Source organism: Ranitomeya variabilis, chromosome 2 (assembly GCF_051348905.1).
Source record: "Ranitomeya variabilis isolate aRanVar5 chromosome 2, aRanVar5.hap1, whole genome shotgun sequence".
Taxonomy (NCBI): domain Eukaryota; kingdom Metazoa; phylum Chordata; class Amphibia; order Anura; family Dendrobatidae; genus Ranitomeya; species Ranitomeya variabilis.
The window spans coordinates 87,171,238-87,186,876 of NC_135233.1; the positions used below are offsets into that span (position 1 = coordinate 87,171,238).

The window sequence follows — 15,639 nt, forward strand, 5'->3', positions numbered from 1 at the left end:
CAGACTTTCTGCTTTCATTTGAGGGTATCCACATTAAAATTGGATGAAGGGTTTAGGAGTTTCAGCTCCTTAACATGTGCCACCCTGTTTTTAAAGGGACCAGAAGTAATTGGACAATTGACTCCAAGGTTATTTCATGGACAGAGGTGGGCAATCCCTTCGTTATGTCATTATCAATTAAGCAGATAAAAGGCCTGGAGTTGATTTGAGGTGTGGTGCTTGCATTTGGAAGGTTTTGCTGTGAAGTAAACATGCGGTCAAAGGAGCTCTCCATGCAGGTGAAACAAGCCATTCTTAAACTGCGAAAACAGAAAAAACCATCCGAGAAATTGCTACAATATTAGGAGTGGCAAAATCTACAGTTTTGGTATATCCTGAGAAAGAAAGAAAGCACTGGTGAACTCATCAATGCAAAAAAGACCTGGGCGCCCACGGAAGACAACAGTGGTGGATCGTCGCAGAATAATCTCCATGGTGAAGAGAAACCCCTTCACAACAGCCAACCAAGTGAACAACACTCTCCAGGAGGTCGGCGCATCAATATCCAACTCTACCATAAAGAGAAGACTGCATGAAAGTAAATACAGAGGGTTCACTGCACGGTGCAAGCCACTCATAAGCATCAAGAATAAAAAGGCTAGACTGGACTTTGCTAAAAAACATCTAACAAAGCCAGCACAGTTCTGGAATAACATTCTTTGGACAGATGAAACCAAGATCAACCTCTACCAGAATGATGGAAAGAGAAAAGTATGGCGAAGGCATGGTACAGCTCATGATCCAAAGCACACCACATCATCTGTAAAACACGGCGGAGGCAGTGTGATGGCTTGGGCATGCATGGCTGCCAGTGGCACTGGGTCACTAGTGTTTATTGATGATGTGACACAGGACAGAAGCAGCCGAATGAATTCTGAGGTATTCAGAGACATACTGTGTGCTCAGATCCAGCCAAATGCAGCAAAACTGATTGGTCGTTGTTTCTTACTACAGATGGACAATGACCCAAAACAAAGCCAAAGCAACCCAGAAGTTTATTAAAGCAAAGAAGTGGAATATTCTTGAATGGCCAAGTCAGTCACCTGATCTCAACCCAATTGAGCATGCATTTCACTTGTTAAAGACTAAACTTCAGACAGAAAGGCCCACAAACAAACAGCAACTGAAAACCACCACAGTGAAGGCCTGACAGAGCATCAAAAAGGAGGAAACACAGCGTCTGGTGATGTCCATGAGTTCAAGACTTCAGGCAGTCATTGCCAACAAAGGGTTTTCAACCAAGTACTAAAAATGAACATTTTATTTAAAATTATTTAATCTGTCCAATTACTTTTGGTCCCTTTAAAAACAGGGTGGCACAAGTTAAGGAGCTGAAACTCCTAAACCCTTCATCCAATTTTAATGTGGATACCCTCAAATGAAAGCTGAAAGTCTGAACTTCAACTGCATCTGAATTGTTTTGTTTACAATTCATTGTGGTAATGTCTATAACCAAAATTAGAAAAATGTTGTCTCTGTCCAAATATATATGGACCTAACTGTATATATATATATGTATGTATATATATATATATATATATATATATATATATATATATATATATATATATATATACAAAAAAGCAAAGGAAGGCAGCACTCCAATCACTTCTCAGGGTGAAAAAAGCAGGGTTTATTCAGCCCACATATCCTGTGCAACGTTTCGGCTCACACTGAGCCTTTTTCAAGCAGTGAATGGTGCAACTAGCAGTGATTTTATAGCATAATCTACAATCATTTGCATAATTCATCATAAAACATTATTCCATATATAAATATTGTATTGTGTACATATATAAACTTTTTGCATTATCTGTGCCTACATTAAAGTGCATTGTGCTAATGTGCAAATGTGTTTATGTACTTTCACATGTCTATTTTTGATCAGGTGCATATTTCTATTAAATCTTTTGCATCTCAATCATATACCGTAAATGATTTAAGCTGATTATGTATTAAGCTAATTATATTTTCTCTTACCCTGCCGCACTGAGCTCACCACATGTAGAGGGCTAACCGCTGTTATTGGCGTTCCCCTATTCCCATTGCGCATGTCATAGCGTCATAGTATGCATCATAGTAATCTGGCCAATCCCAGACCTCCTACAGGCGTTTGTACCAGCGCATGCGCACTCGGCCTCTATCCGTGCCGCGGCGCCATTTTAAGTGTGGTATATTAGTATTACTTAAGTTTCGATCCATGAATATCTAAAAATATGGAAAAATCTACTAATAATTATTGCGTTTTCCTCTCATAGACATTATATTGCTACTGGACTTAATTTGTACTCTGAACCAAAACCACAACAATAAGCAGCATGACAGAAAATTAAGTTATCACATACCATATATCTTTTTGCGCATAAAAGATGTCACCAAATAAGAAATAGCTTCGTTTGAGAATAATTTCCAGCAGTCTTATCACAAATTTTTTCCCCATATTAGAGATCCCAATGGTCTCCAATTTCCTTTCCACAGCTTTTATGCCTGAAGTGTGTCGAATTGAGGTGTAGAGGGAAACGACGTCAAAAGACGCCATTATCACCTCACCCCCCAACTCGACCGACTCCAATTTATTCAAAAATTCTGTGGTGTCTTTAATGTATGAGGTGGATTTTTTGGCTATGGGGTTAAGGATTTTATCCAAAAATTTACCTATCCTGCTAAACACTGAATACCCTCAAACCGAAGGGACTTAATGTGGAATTCAAAATCAACCCAAATATGTATTAGCCGTGATATAGTATGCCTAGGAATCGGATGAGTACGGACTCCTAGTTTAACATTTGGAATGTATTGTGGAAATGAGATCTTTTAATGTCATTCCAATTTTAATTTATTGTTTATCTTACTGTTTATTATTTTTTCTTTTAGATACGTTATCATGTCTATGAAGATATATGGTGCAGCTTGCCTTGCAGCATTTGAAGCACAACCACATGGAGACTAAAAAATTTATTTTTTTATGCTAAGTTCGTTTTATTAATTTTTTCTTGCTTTATTTATATATTATTATTCTTTTTTATATTCCTTTACTTTTTTTGCCATGTCTGGTGGTCAGCAGTATAGCCTTATATTGATCCAATAAAGAAAATGCATTATAAAGCCCAATATAGTTGTGGAAGTCCTTCATATATAGACATTTGGCAGAGTAAAAGTGCTTTTATGTATCCTCTGACGATGCTCTATAGCCGTAATGGACTGTGGAGCTAGTCTTAGGGGCATTGGCAAGTGGAGACAGCCTGAGTAAGGTGTCGTCTGCTGTGCCAGAGTACAAATTAAGTCCAGTAGCCATATAATGTCTATGAGAGGAAAACGCAATAATTATTAGTAGATTTTTCCATATTTTTAGATATTCATGGATCGAAACTTAAGTAATACTAATATACCACACTTAAGATGGCGCCGCGGCACGGATAGAGGCCGAGTGCGCATGCGCTGGTACAAACGCCTGTAGGAGGTCTGGGATTGGCCAGATTACTATGATGCATACTATGACGCTATGACATGCGCAATGGGAATAGGGGAACGCCAATAACAGCGGTTAGCCCTCTACATGTGGTGAGCTCAGTGCGGCAGGGTAAGAGAGAATATAATTAGCTTAATACATAATCAGCTTAAATCATTTACGGTATATGATTGAGATGCAAAAGATTTAATAGAAATATGCACCTGATCAAAAATAGACATGTGAAAGTACATAAACACATTTGCACAATGCACTTTAATGTAGGCACAGATAATGCAAAAAGTTTATATATGTACACAATACAATATTTATATATGGAATAATGTTTTATGATGAATTATGCAAATGATTGTAGATTATGCTATAAAATCACTGCTAGTTGCACCATTCACTGCTTGAAAAAGGCTCAAATGTTTTTGTTTTTGCTTTTTGTGTTCTGACCCTTTTTTTTACGACCCTTTTTTTTTTTTTTTTTTTTTTTTTTTTACCACAGCTGCCTTGCTGTCTGTGTTGTGTATTCTTTCTACCATGGTTGCAATGCTGTGTCTGTTCTGACTCTCTTCTACCATAGCTTCCATGCTCTGTGTTCCAACTCCTTTCTCCTAGGGCTGCCCTGCTCTGTGTCGCTTATCCATGTTATGTTACTAAAAGCTTATAACCTGACGTTAAATTCATCCATTGATTGTATAAATTATTCTTTTGAAAGCTGAAACCCTCCGAAATGTGGTTTAGGTTAAGAAAATAAATTGGCATCAATGCAGAAATATTGATCAGTTAATTGACACAGAATGGTCAGATTTTGGCAAGACAAAAATGTTGTCGCCCACAGAAAGTAATGTGATATTCAAACAAATAATTAACGTAAAATACAAATATATATTGCATAACATTGGTGAATTAAGTTGTGGTGCTATTAGTCATATATAATATTTTGTGTGACTTCCATGAGCTTGAAGGACTGCATCTATGCGGTTCAACAATGATTCATACAATTTATTAATGAAGCCATCAGGAATAGCAAAGAATGCAGTCTTGCGTGCCTCCCAGATTTCATCTAGATTCTTTGCTGTGGTCTTCCAAGCTTCCTCCTTCATCCTACCCCAAACATGCTCAATGATGTTCGTGTCTGGTGACTGGGCTGGCCAGTCCTTGGGCACCTTGATCTTTTTTGCCTGGAGGAACTTTGTTGTAGAGATGGATATATGAGATGGAGCACCAGCCTGCTCTAGAATTTGACCCCTTTTATGATTTGGAATATAAGAGGTAGCTAATACTTCTTGATATTTTAGGCTATTGATATTGCCTTCCACCTTGAATTTAACGTCAGGTTATATTTACATAACATGGATAAGCGACACAACTTCTGTTAGGGAGTGTATCATAGCTGCCATCCTCTCTGTTTTCTGACTCCTTTTGTATCATAGCCAGAATTACTTTTTAAGCAATTTCAGCAAAAGTAGCTTATCTGTGGATTTGATAGCTATGGTGCATCAACCAGGTGCCCTTGACATGTCACTGGTTCACTAGCTGTCATTGGTAGAGATGGGCGAACCCGAACAGTAAAGTTTGGGGTCCATACCGTACACCTACTGTTCGGGCACGGACCCCAAACACTGACTTCTCCAGGAAGTCCATGTTACTGTTCAAGTTTTGCACCCCGAATGTCAGTTATTTCCCACCCTGTCATCAGCATGACAGCGTGAAAAACATCGGCAGCTCTGATCGGCGGTAAGATTATTACTACTGGTCAGTGTGCTGTGGCTCTCGCGCTGTCAGATGACTTGTTGAGCCAGCTGCTGTGGCCAGTGGTAATAAGTTACTGCCAGTCACAGGCATCTGCTGATGGGAGAGAACTACTCCCACCAGCCTACACCTGTCACTGATAACGGCGAGAGCAGGCGCCAGCTGATGATAGTATTCATCAGCTGGTGCCTGCACTATAAAAAAATAAATACTGCATTGATTCCACTCCAAATATTTGATAACCAGCATGGCAAAACTGACAGCTGTGGGCTGCAACCCTCGGCTGTCAGCTTTATCATGGCTGGTTATCAAGAAGCAAGAAATTTCTTACGGGAGATGAGAGTAGTAGTCCCATCAGCCAACGCCTGTGACCGGAGGTCAAATTTTTATCTCTGGTCACAACTGCTGCCTCATGCTGTCATCTGACAGCATGGGAGCTGCAGTGCTCTGATCAGCAGTAATGAGCTTACCGCCGATCAGAGCAAGTGTTTGCCACACTGTCATGCAGATGACAGCGTGGCAAACAATGGATGTTCGGGTACTGTTCTGGTTTCAGAACCAAATTTTTTTTTTTTTTTTTTTTTAACTGTCCACAGGTTCGTCCATCACTAGTCATTGGACCACTTTTGGTAGGTACTAACCACTGAGAATGTTACAAAACCCGCTGTTTTAGAAAACCTTTGCCTAGTCATCACAATTTGGCCACTGCCAAAGCTGCTTCCAACCTTACTGTTGCCCATTTTTCTTGCATGCTGCAAATTATCAGCTAAATGACCACTTTCTGCCCTCCCACCCCTTAACAGGTGCCATTTTAACAAAATATTTACTTTACCTTTGAGTATTTTTAGAGTACGGCATAGATAGTGCGGTAGGGGTGAAGCTCTGCCCAGCCACTTCAGGCCAACGACTAAATGATTGTGAAACAATGTAGTCTCAAAGTGCCTCCTAAATATTATGGATGGTCAATGGAGCAAAAACATGGTGCAATGGTTGTAGCAATACATGAAAAGCATCAGAGATGGCCTAAGGCTGCTTTCCGGTGTGCAGTGTGGCAAGAAGTGTGTTTTGGGCTTTAATATACAGTAGAGGCTAAAATGCTCCCTCTGAATGAAGGCACCTAACTTTGCATTGGAAACCCCCATATTTGACCTGTTGTACTGTGGCGGCAGCAGTGGCATTAGTTCAGTCCATAAGCTGAGAAATACAAGTCTCCTGAATGACCAGCGCGGTATCTGTGATCACTGGGTACATACCGTCAGTATAAGCTTTCCCTGGGCATGTGCGTCGTCTGCGCTTCCTGGCAGTAGCGGTAACTAGAGACTTTTGATAACAAGTGCCACATGGCTGCTGTGTGCTTTGCTTAATAGTGACCTTGTCAGACTGATGACTTTGCAGCGTGTAACATGTGGCTTCTCAGTGCTGGGAAACTAGAATGTGTTAGATAGTCACCCTAATGACTGTGAACATGAGCTGACCTCCCTGCAGCCATTAGGCGGCATTGCTGGAGGACAAAGATTGTTATTTCTTTGCTTGTCAGTGGATTGCACTTATATACTGACTCGAATGCTCAGTAAGCTGGTCTGGCTGGTTGCATTGACACTGCAGGCGCTTATCAGAGGAACTTACAATTTCACTTTTTTATTTCTTGACTTCTTTCTTTCAGCTGTCATCCTTGTCTATAAACAAGCCAGACTCTGACATTTCCATCTTCATTATAGAGATTGAAATTGGATTTTTGTTTTCTTCATTGTGGGGAGTACAGAAATTAGTTACGTTCTTACCCGCTGCATCGTGCCGGATGCACGGTCACTGGTTGGCTTCCCCTCTCTGCAATCTTGTAGGATTAGTCTGCAGAAAATTAAAGGGAGGGTTCACATTGCCTAATGTTTTGCACTAAATAATCCGTCGGGCTTCTATTTGAACAGTCGAAAAACAGCAATCACACATGCATTTGTAGTGTTCAAATGGAAGACCCCAATATACTGTTCAGCGGAAAGCAGAAGGTGATGTGAACCCTCCCGAGCCTAAGTGCTCAGCAAGTCGGTAGTGACCATCATAGCAATTATATTGGGAACTAGATGGTGGCCCGATTCTAACGCATCGGGTATTCTAGAATATGTATGTAGTTTATTTATGAAGTTTTCAGAATAATGCAATTTATACACAGGATTCGGCCGGCCGGGCCCAATTAGCGAAGCGTGGTTCAAATTCTGCACCAATTTGCGACCGGCCTGCGCCTGTCACTGATTGGTCACGCCCGGCCGGCCCAGCTCCAGGTTGTTGAGGGCCCCAGGCGAAAGAGTCTCAGTGGGCCCCCCTCTTTAACGTATACCACGATTTATGATGCACAGATACAGCAGAGAAATATACCATAGCCCACGGAGCGTATAGCACAGCCCACGCAGCGTATAGCACAGCCCACGCAGCGTATAGCACAGCCCACGCAGCGTATAGCACAGCCCACGCAGCGTATAGCACAGCCCACGCAGTATATAGTAATGTGGGCACCATATCCCTGTTTTAAAAAAAAAAAAAAATTAACCCCTTCATGACCTTGGGATTTTCCGTTTTTCCGTGTTCGTTTTTCGCTCCCCTCCTTCCCAGAGCCGTAACTTTTTTATTTTTCCGTCAATTTGGCCATGTGAGGGCTTATTTTTTGCGGGACGAATTGTACTTTTGAACAACATCATTGGTTTTAGCATGTCGTGTACTAGAAAACGGGAAAAAAATTCCACGTGCGGTAAAATTGCAAAAAAAGTGCAATCCCACACTTGTTTTTTGTTTGTTTTTTTTGCTAGGTTCACTAAATGCTAAAACTGACCTGTCATTATGATTCTCCAGGTCAGTACGAGTTCATAGACACCTAACATGACTATTTTTTGTGTAAGTGGTGAAAAAAAATTCCAAACTTTGCTAAAAAGAAAAAAATAAAAATTTTCCGATACCCGTAGTGTCTCCATTTTTCATGATCTGGGGTCGATTGAGGGCTTATTTTTTGCGTGCCGATACCATATTGGTGCAGATACGTTCTTTTGATCGCCCGTTATTGCATTTTAATGCAATGTCGCGGCGACCAAAAAAACGTAATTCTGGCGTTTCTAATTTTTTTCTCGCTACGCTGTTTAGCGATCAGGTTAATGTTTTTTTTTTTATTGATAGATCGGGTGATTCTGAACGCGGCGATACCAAATATGTGTAGATTTGATTTTTTTTTTATTGATTTATTTTGATTGGGGCGAAAGGGGGGTGATTTAAACTTTTATATATTTTTTTTTCACTTTTTTTTTTTTAATTTTTGCCATGCCTCAATAGCCATAGGAGGCTAGAAGCAGGCACAACGCGCTTGCCTCTGCTACATAGCAGCGATCTGATGTTCGCTGCTATATAGCAGAAATGCAGGTGTGCTGTGAGCGCCGACCACAGGGTGGCGCTCACAGCTGCCGGGGATCAGTAACCATAGAGGTCTCAAGGACCTCTGTGGTTACAATGCTGAAGCATCGCCGACCTCCGATCATGTGACGGGGTCGGCGATGCGATCATTTCTGGCCGCCTGGCCGGAAGCGGTAGTTAAATGCCGCTGTCTGCGTTTGACAGCGGCATTTAACTAGTTAATAGGCGCGGGCAGATAGCGATTTTGCCCGCGCCTATTACGGGCACATGTCAGCTGTTCAAAACATCCCGCCGGAGCCCGCATCAAAGACAGAGAGTAGGTAGGTGAGAATTTGCGGCGGGACTGTGCCCGTCGCTGATTGACCGCGACCTATCAGCGACGCGGGATTTCCGTGACAGACAGATGGACAGAAGTACTTCTTAGACGATTATATAGATAGATACTCCCAAAGTCTGAAGCTGAACAACACAGAGGCTTTGATGACAACCTTTCCTGTTGTAATATCACGTGCTAATGCCCATATTCTCATTAGCTATACTAGCTATACTGTCTCATTTCTTCATACACATGCACTCTCGACTCAACTGAGCATGCAAGTGCTTAACCTAGGAGAAGAAACCAAACACCTCTGGCACTGGGTTATTTTGTTTGGGACGCCCTACATGCCTGATCCTAACCTGCTGGAGGACAGTCTTGTTGAGGCCTAAATGGAACTTAACGAAACAAACAGAAAAAAACAGGCGCAACAGCTTAAATGGAATAAAAGAAATCCATGAATAAATATATTCTACACAAATTAGTGACATGTGTGACCTAAAGGATTGAATGGCAGATATTCGGGGTGGGAGGATCCAAAGAAACCTCTAAGTATGGACCCAAAAGAGTAGTAGCGAGACAAAAAAAAACTAACACCTTTATTAAGCAGTAGGTGGCAAAAGTTGGCACAGTGTTTAAAAGAGTGCCCACACAAATACACTAAGCAAATTAAAAAGGTATAAAAAGACAATATACATGGAATTAAATTGATTGAAAAGAGGGAGAAGGGGAACCACAGGGAAAATAATAAGGTAGATAATATATTGGAGTGCATTATAAAGTGCAAAGTGATAGTAATCATCCCTTTAAGGATAAGCCTATAAGTAAAAAATAAGCCAATACCACATTCATTAATCCAATAAATACTTCACAGTATATTAGATCATCCCAAAATACATATAAGGCTACTTTCACACTAGCGTCGTACTCGGCCCGTCGCAGTGCGTCGAGCCGACGTACTGACGCTAGCAGTGAATGCGCCGCACAACGGGGGCAGCGGATGCATTTTTCCAGCACATCCGCTGCCCCATTGTGAGGTGCGGGGAGGTGGGGGCGGAGTTCCGGCCGCGCATGCGCGGTCGTAAATGGCGGACACAGCGCAGCAAAAAACGTTACATGTAACGTTTTTTGCAGCCGGCGGTCCGCCACAACACGATGCAACCGTCGCACGACGGTTGCGACGTGTGTCAATAAGTCGCAATGCATCGCCAATGTTAATCTATGGGGAGAAATCGCATCCTGCAGACGAATTTGCAGGATGCGTTTTTTCCCCTAAACGACGCATTGCGACGTATTCAAAAAAACGCTAGTGTGAAACTAGCCTAAGGTGAACAATCATATTGGAGCCATCATAAAGAATGTATGTGAGGCATATAAACTGCACAGTATATGAAAGGGTAAAGGGGACGTGGAAATCAGCAATAGGCATTACCTAGTGGTAGTGAAATGGTAGTCCCTGGTCCAAATGCGGCGCACACCCCGACGCGCGTTTTGTAGCTTTGTCCTTCGTCAAACAAAAACGAAAGGAGTGTGTCTGTCTAGTGGCTGAAAAAAATATCCAAAAATTGTCATAACACTTAAGTCCTTAGCCATACCAGCCATGTTTTTCTGGTGCATCGAGTGCCATCCTTTTCAAGATGTCTGCATGCAGTCAGTAAATATTTGTTGCACAGATTCGAAGACTGAAAACTCCATTGTCATTGTGATAGATTGCGATGCTCTTCAGATTTGCACTTGTGCCATTTCAGCTATCTATTACAAGGGTATCTTGCTGAAGTACAATTAGAGACAAGTTAGGCTACTTTCACATTTACATTTTTTTAAATCCGTCACAATGCGTCGTTTTGGGAAAAAAATGCATCCTGCAAATTTGCCCGCAGGATGCTTTTTTTCCCATAGACTTGTATTGCCGATGGATCGCAACTTATGGCCACATGTTGCGTCCGTCGTGCACTGGATGCGTCGGATTTTGGCAGCCCGTCGTCTCGGAAAAACGTTCAAGGGAACGTTTTTCTGTACGTCGCCTCCAGTTTTCCCATCTGCGCATGCCCAGCAGGAAATGTCTCTCTCTGACTCTTTGCTGCCCGGCAACACAGACGGAAATGTGAAAGCAAACACTTCCGTCGGTACGTCGCGCCGACGCTTCGTGACGGCCCTGTACCGACGCAAGTGTGAAAGAAGCCTTACAAAGAAAACCATGACCCTTTTTATGAAACCTTATTCACATGATGCTGATGAAGCGGTGTTTTCATTGTGTGTTCTTTCTGAAATTGCCGCATTGAAGTTTTAGAACATTGACTTTTAATAGGTGACGTCATGATGAGGAGCTGACATCCGATGACATTTATTACTCTGCTTTACATGGACTGGAGAATCTAAAACAGGTTGACCTCAAAGCAGAAATAAATTACTTATAGGCAGCATTTGTGCTACGCCGGGTCTAGCCAAAAGTCACGTAATGCGGTGTACACGTAGGGCGACACATTTTTTTGATAATCATCACTTTAATTTGCTCTGTTTCTATTTCAGCAAATCCACATTTACTTCACAGGACTTCTTGGAATTCCAGCCTGGGTCTCCTACATCATCTTTATGGTGGCCACCCTGATGATTGGATTTATACTGGGTTTGGTAAGCCTTGTCTGATTTACATTTTACATGTGTGAGTAAAAGCACCTCCATGTATCTGTGTAGTCTGTGCCAAGTGCTTAGTTATATATGGATAAAATGAAACGTGTGTGTGTGTGTGTGTGTGTGTGTGTGTGTGTGTGTGTGTGTGTGTGTAAATATACATATAACAAAGGAAAAATCTAAATCAAATCAATCTTTGTTGCCTCCACCCTTTGCCTTCAAAACCGTATCAAACCATCAATTCTTCTAGGTACATTTGCACACAGGTTTTGAAGGAACTTGGAAGGGAGGTTGTTCCAAACATCTCGGAGAACTAACCACAGATCTTCTGTGGATTTAGTCTGGTGCAAATCATTTTTTTCTGTTCATGTAATCTCAGACTCAAATATGCTGAGATTAGGGCTTTGTGGGGGCCATATCATCACTTACCACACCCCCTGTTCTGATTTATGCTTAAGATAGTTCTTAATGGCATTGGCTGTAAGTTTGGGGTCATTGTCCTGTTGCAGATTAATTTTGGAGCCAATCAGAAGCCTCCCTGATGGTATTACATGATGGGTACGGATCTGCCTGTATTCAGCAGCATTGAGGAAATCATTAGATAAAATAAAATTCTCAACTCCATCTGCTGAAATGCAGCCCCAAACTTGCAGTGGACCTCCACCATGCTTCACTCTTCCTGTAGACACTCATTATTGTACCACTCTCCAGCCCATCAAACTGCCTTTTTTTACCTCCACATTTCACCTTTTGACCACTCAGTCAAGGGCACCTACAGCCATTTTTCTACACGCTAGTTCCTATATTTTCCTATCTTAGTTGAGTCCCTAGGTCTTGTTTCCATATCGAAGGTACGGTTCTTGACCTCATTTCTAACATGAAGACCATTTCTGACTAGACTTCTCCGAACAGTAGATGAGTGTAGCTGGTTCCCTCAGGTTGCTGTCAGCTCTGAGCTGCTGGAAATCTTTTGATTTCAAAAGGAATAAAGCATGATGAGCCTTTCTTCTGCTGCTTGGGTGACCACTGCGTCTATGGTCCTTAACGTTGTAAAATTTTTTGGTGCTCTTCAAGAGAGCTTGAACAGCACATCATGAAACCCCAATCTGCTTTGGAATCTTTGCTGATGCAGTGTAACGACCTTGTGTCTTGTCACTTGGCTCAGTTTTGCCATGATGTTCAGTGCCTTGCGAAAGTATTCGGCCCCCTGAAACTTTTTAACCTTTTCCCACATATCATGCTTCAAACATAAAGATGCCAAATGTAAATTTTTGGTGAAGAATCAACAAGTGGAACACAATTGTGAAGTTGAACGAAATGTATTGGTTATTTCAAATTTTTGTGGAAATTGGAAAACTGAAAAGTGGGGCGTGCAATATTATTCGGCCCCCTTAACTTAATGCTTTGTTGCGCCACCTTTTGCTGCGATTACAGCTGCAAGTCGCTTAGGTTATGTCTCTATCAGTTTTGTACATCGAGAGACTGAAATTCTTGCCCATTTTTCCTTGGCAAACAGCTAGAGCTCAGTGAGGTTTGATAGAGATCGTTTGTGAACAGCAGTTTTCAGCTCTTTCCACAGATTCTCGATTGGATTGAGGTCTGGACTTTGTTTGGCCATTCTAACACCAGATACGTTTATTTGTGAACCATTCCATTGTAGATTTTGCTTCATGTTTGGGATCATTGTCTTGTTGGAAGACAATTCTCCATCCCAGTCTCTAGTCTTTTGCAGACTCCAACAGGTTTTCTGTTGTGAATTTATCTTTTTGGCTCCCTCTAGTGGTTACTAGTGATTTGACTCTGGGAATGTCTGCCATCCCTTGTATGCTCACCTGGGTCGTTAGGTCAGGGGTGTTGCTATATATGCTCCCTGGACCTTCAGTTCAATGCCTGGCAACGTTGTAATCAGAGCTAATCTGTTGTGCTCTGGTCTACTGATCCTGGTTCCTGCTAAATTAAGCTAAGTCTGCTTTCTTGCTTTTTGCTATTTGTTTTTGTTTGCATTTTTGTCCAGCTTGTTCATAATCTGTATCCTAACCTTGCTGGAAGCTCTAGGGAGGCTGGAGTTCTCCCCCCGGGCCGTTAGACGGTTCGGGGGTTCTTGAATCTCCAGTGTGGATTTTTGTTAGGGTTTTTGTTGACCATATAAGTTATCTTACTACATTCTGCTATTAGTAAGTGGGCCTCTCTTTGCTAAACCTAGTTCATCTCTGTGTTTGTCATTTCCTCTTACCTCACCGTTATTATTTGTGGGGGGCTTGTATCCTACTTTTGGGGTCTATTCTCTGGAGGCAAGAGAGGTCTTTGTTTTCCTCTTCTAGGGGTAGTTAGTCCTCCGGCTGGCGCGAGACATCTAGCGACCAACGTAGGCATGTTCCCCGGCTACTTCTAGTGTTGGCGTTAGGAGTAGATATATGGTCAACCCAGTTACCACTGCCCTATGAGCTGGATTTTTGTACTTCGCAGACTTACTTGTTCCTCTGAGACCCTCGCCATTGGGGTCATAACAGTTTGCCAGGCCAGTATTAAATGTTAAATGCATTGCAGAAGCGGGATTATAAGAAAGAAAGTTCTGAGTTTTTTTTTCTCTCTCTCATTTTTTTTTCTTTTCCCCTTTACCTCTGAGTGGCTTGTGTTTGCTGCAGACATGAATGTCCAGACCTTGATTACAAGTGTGGACCAGCTTGCTGCTCGTGTGCAGGGCATACAAGATTATGTTATCAGAAATCCTATGTCAGAACCTAAGATACCGATTCCTGAACCATTTTCCGGAGACCGATTTAAATTTAGAAATTTCAGGAATAATTGTAAATTGTTTTTGTCCCTGAGACCCTGTTCATCTGGAGACTCCGCTCAGCAAGTAAAAATTGTTATTTCTTTTTTACGGGGCGACCCTCAGGATTGGGCCTTCTCGCTGGCGCCAGGAGATCCGGCATTGGCTGACACTGATGCGTTTTTTCTGGCGCTCGGTCTGCTTTGAGGAACCCAATCTTGAGATTCAGGCAGAAAAAGCCTTGCTGGCGATGTCTCAGGGCCAGGACGAGGCTGAAGTGTATTGCCAAAAATTTCGGAAATGGTCCGTGCTGACCCAGTGGAACGAGTGTGCATTGGCTGCAAATTTTAGAAATGGCCTTTCTGAAGCCATTAAGAATGTGATGGTGGGTTTTCCCATTCCCACAGGTCTGAATGATTCTATGGCCCTGGCTATTCAAATCGACCGGTGGTTGCGGGAGCGCAAAACCGCAAATTCCCTCATGGTGTTGTCTGAACAGGCACCTGATTTAATGCAATGTGATAGAATCCTGACTAGAAATGAGCGGAAAATTCATAGACGCCAGAATGGCTTGTGTTACTACTGTGGTGATTCTACACATGTTATCTCAGCATGCTCTAAACGTCTTACTAAGGTTGTTAGTCCGGTCGCCATTGGTAATTTGCAACCTAAATTTATTCTATCTGTAACTTTGATTTGCTCACTGTCATCGTATCCTGTCATGGCGTTTGTGGACTCAGGTGCGGCCCTGAGCCTTATGGATCTGTCATTTGCCAAGCGCTGCGGATTTGTTCTTGAGCCATTGGAAAATCCTATCCCTCTTAGGGGTATTGATTCTACGCCATTGGCAAAAAATAAACCGCAGTTTTGGACACAGGTTACCATGTGCATGACTCCCGAACATCGGGAGGTAATACGTTTTCTTGTTCTGCATAAAATGCATGATTTGGTTGTTTTGGGTTTGCCATGGTTACAGACCCATAATCCAGTCTTGGACTGGAAGGCTATGTCAGTGTCTAGTTGGGGCTGCCATGGAATTCATGGAGATTCCCTGCCCTTGTCTATTGCTTCTTCTACGCCTTCGGAAGTTCCGGCGTATTTGTCTGATTATCAGGATGTCTTCAGTGAGTCTAAGTCCAGTGCACTGCCTCCTCATAGGGAATGTGACTGTGCAATAGATTTGATTCCTGGCAGTAAGTTTCCTAAGGGGAGACTGTTTAATCTGTCGGTACCTGAACATACCGCGATGCGTTCATATATCAAGGAGTCTCTTGAGAA

The 15,639-nt window shown here is 42.2% G+C and overlaps 1 protein-coding gene across 3 annotated transcripts in view; it reads left to right on the forward strand.

Moving 5' to 3' along the window:
* LOC143804498 (thioredoxin-related transmembrane protein 1-like) overlaps positions 1-15,639 on the forward strand; it is a 133,523-nt gene that overhangs the window by 95,306 nt on the left and 22,578 nt on the right. For all 3 annotated transcript variants that reach the window (XM_077282641.1, XM_077282639.1, XM_077282642.1), the window contains one exon: positions 11,487-11,588. In XM_077282641.1, the coding sequence (XP_077138756.1) occupies positions 11,487-11,588 (102 nt within the window). The remainder of the gene's footprint in view (positions 1-11,486; positions 11,589-15,639) is intronic.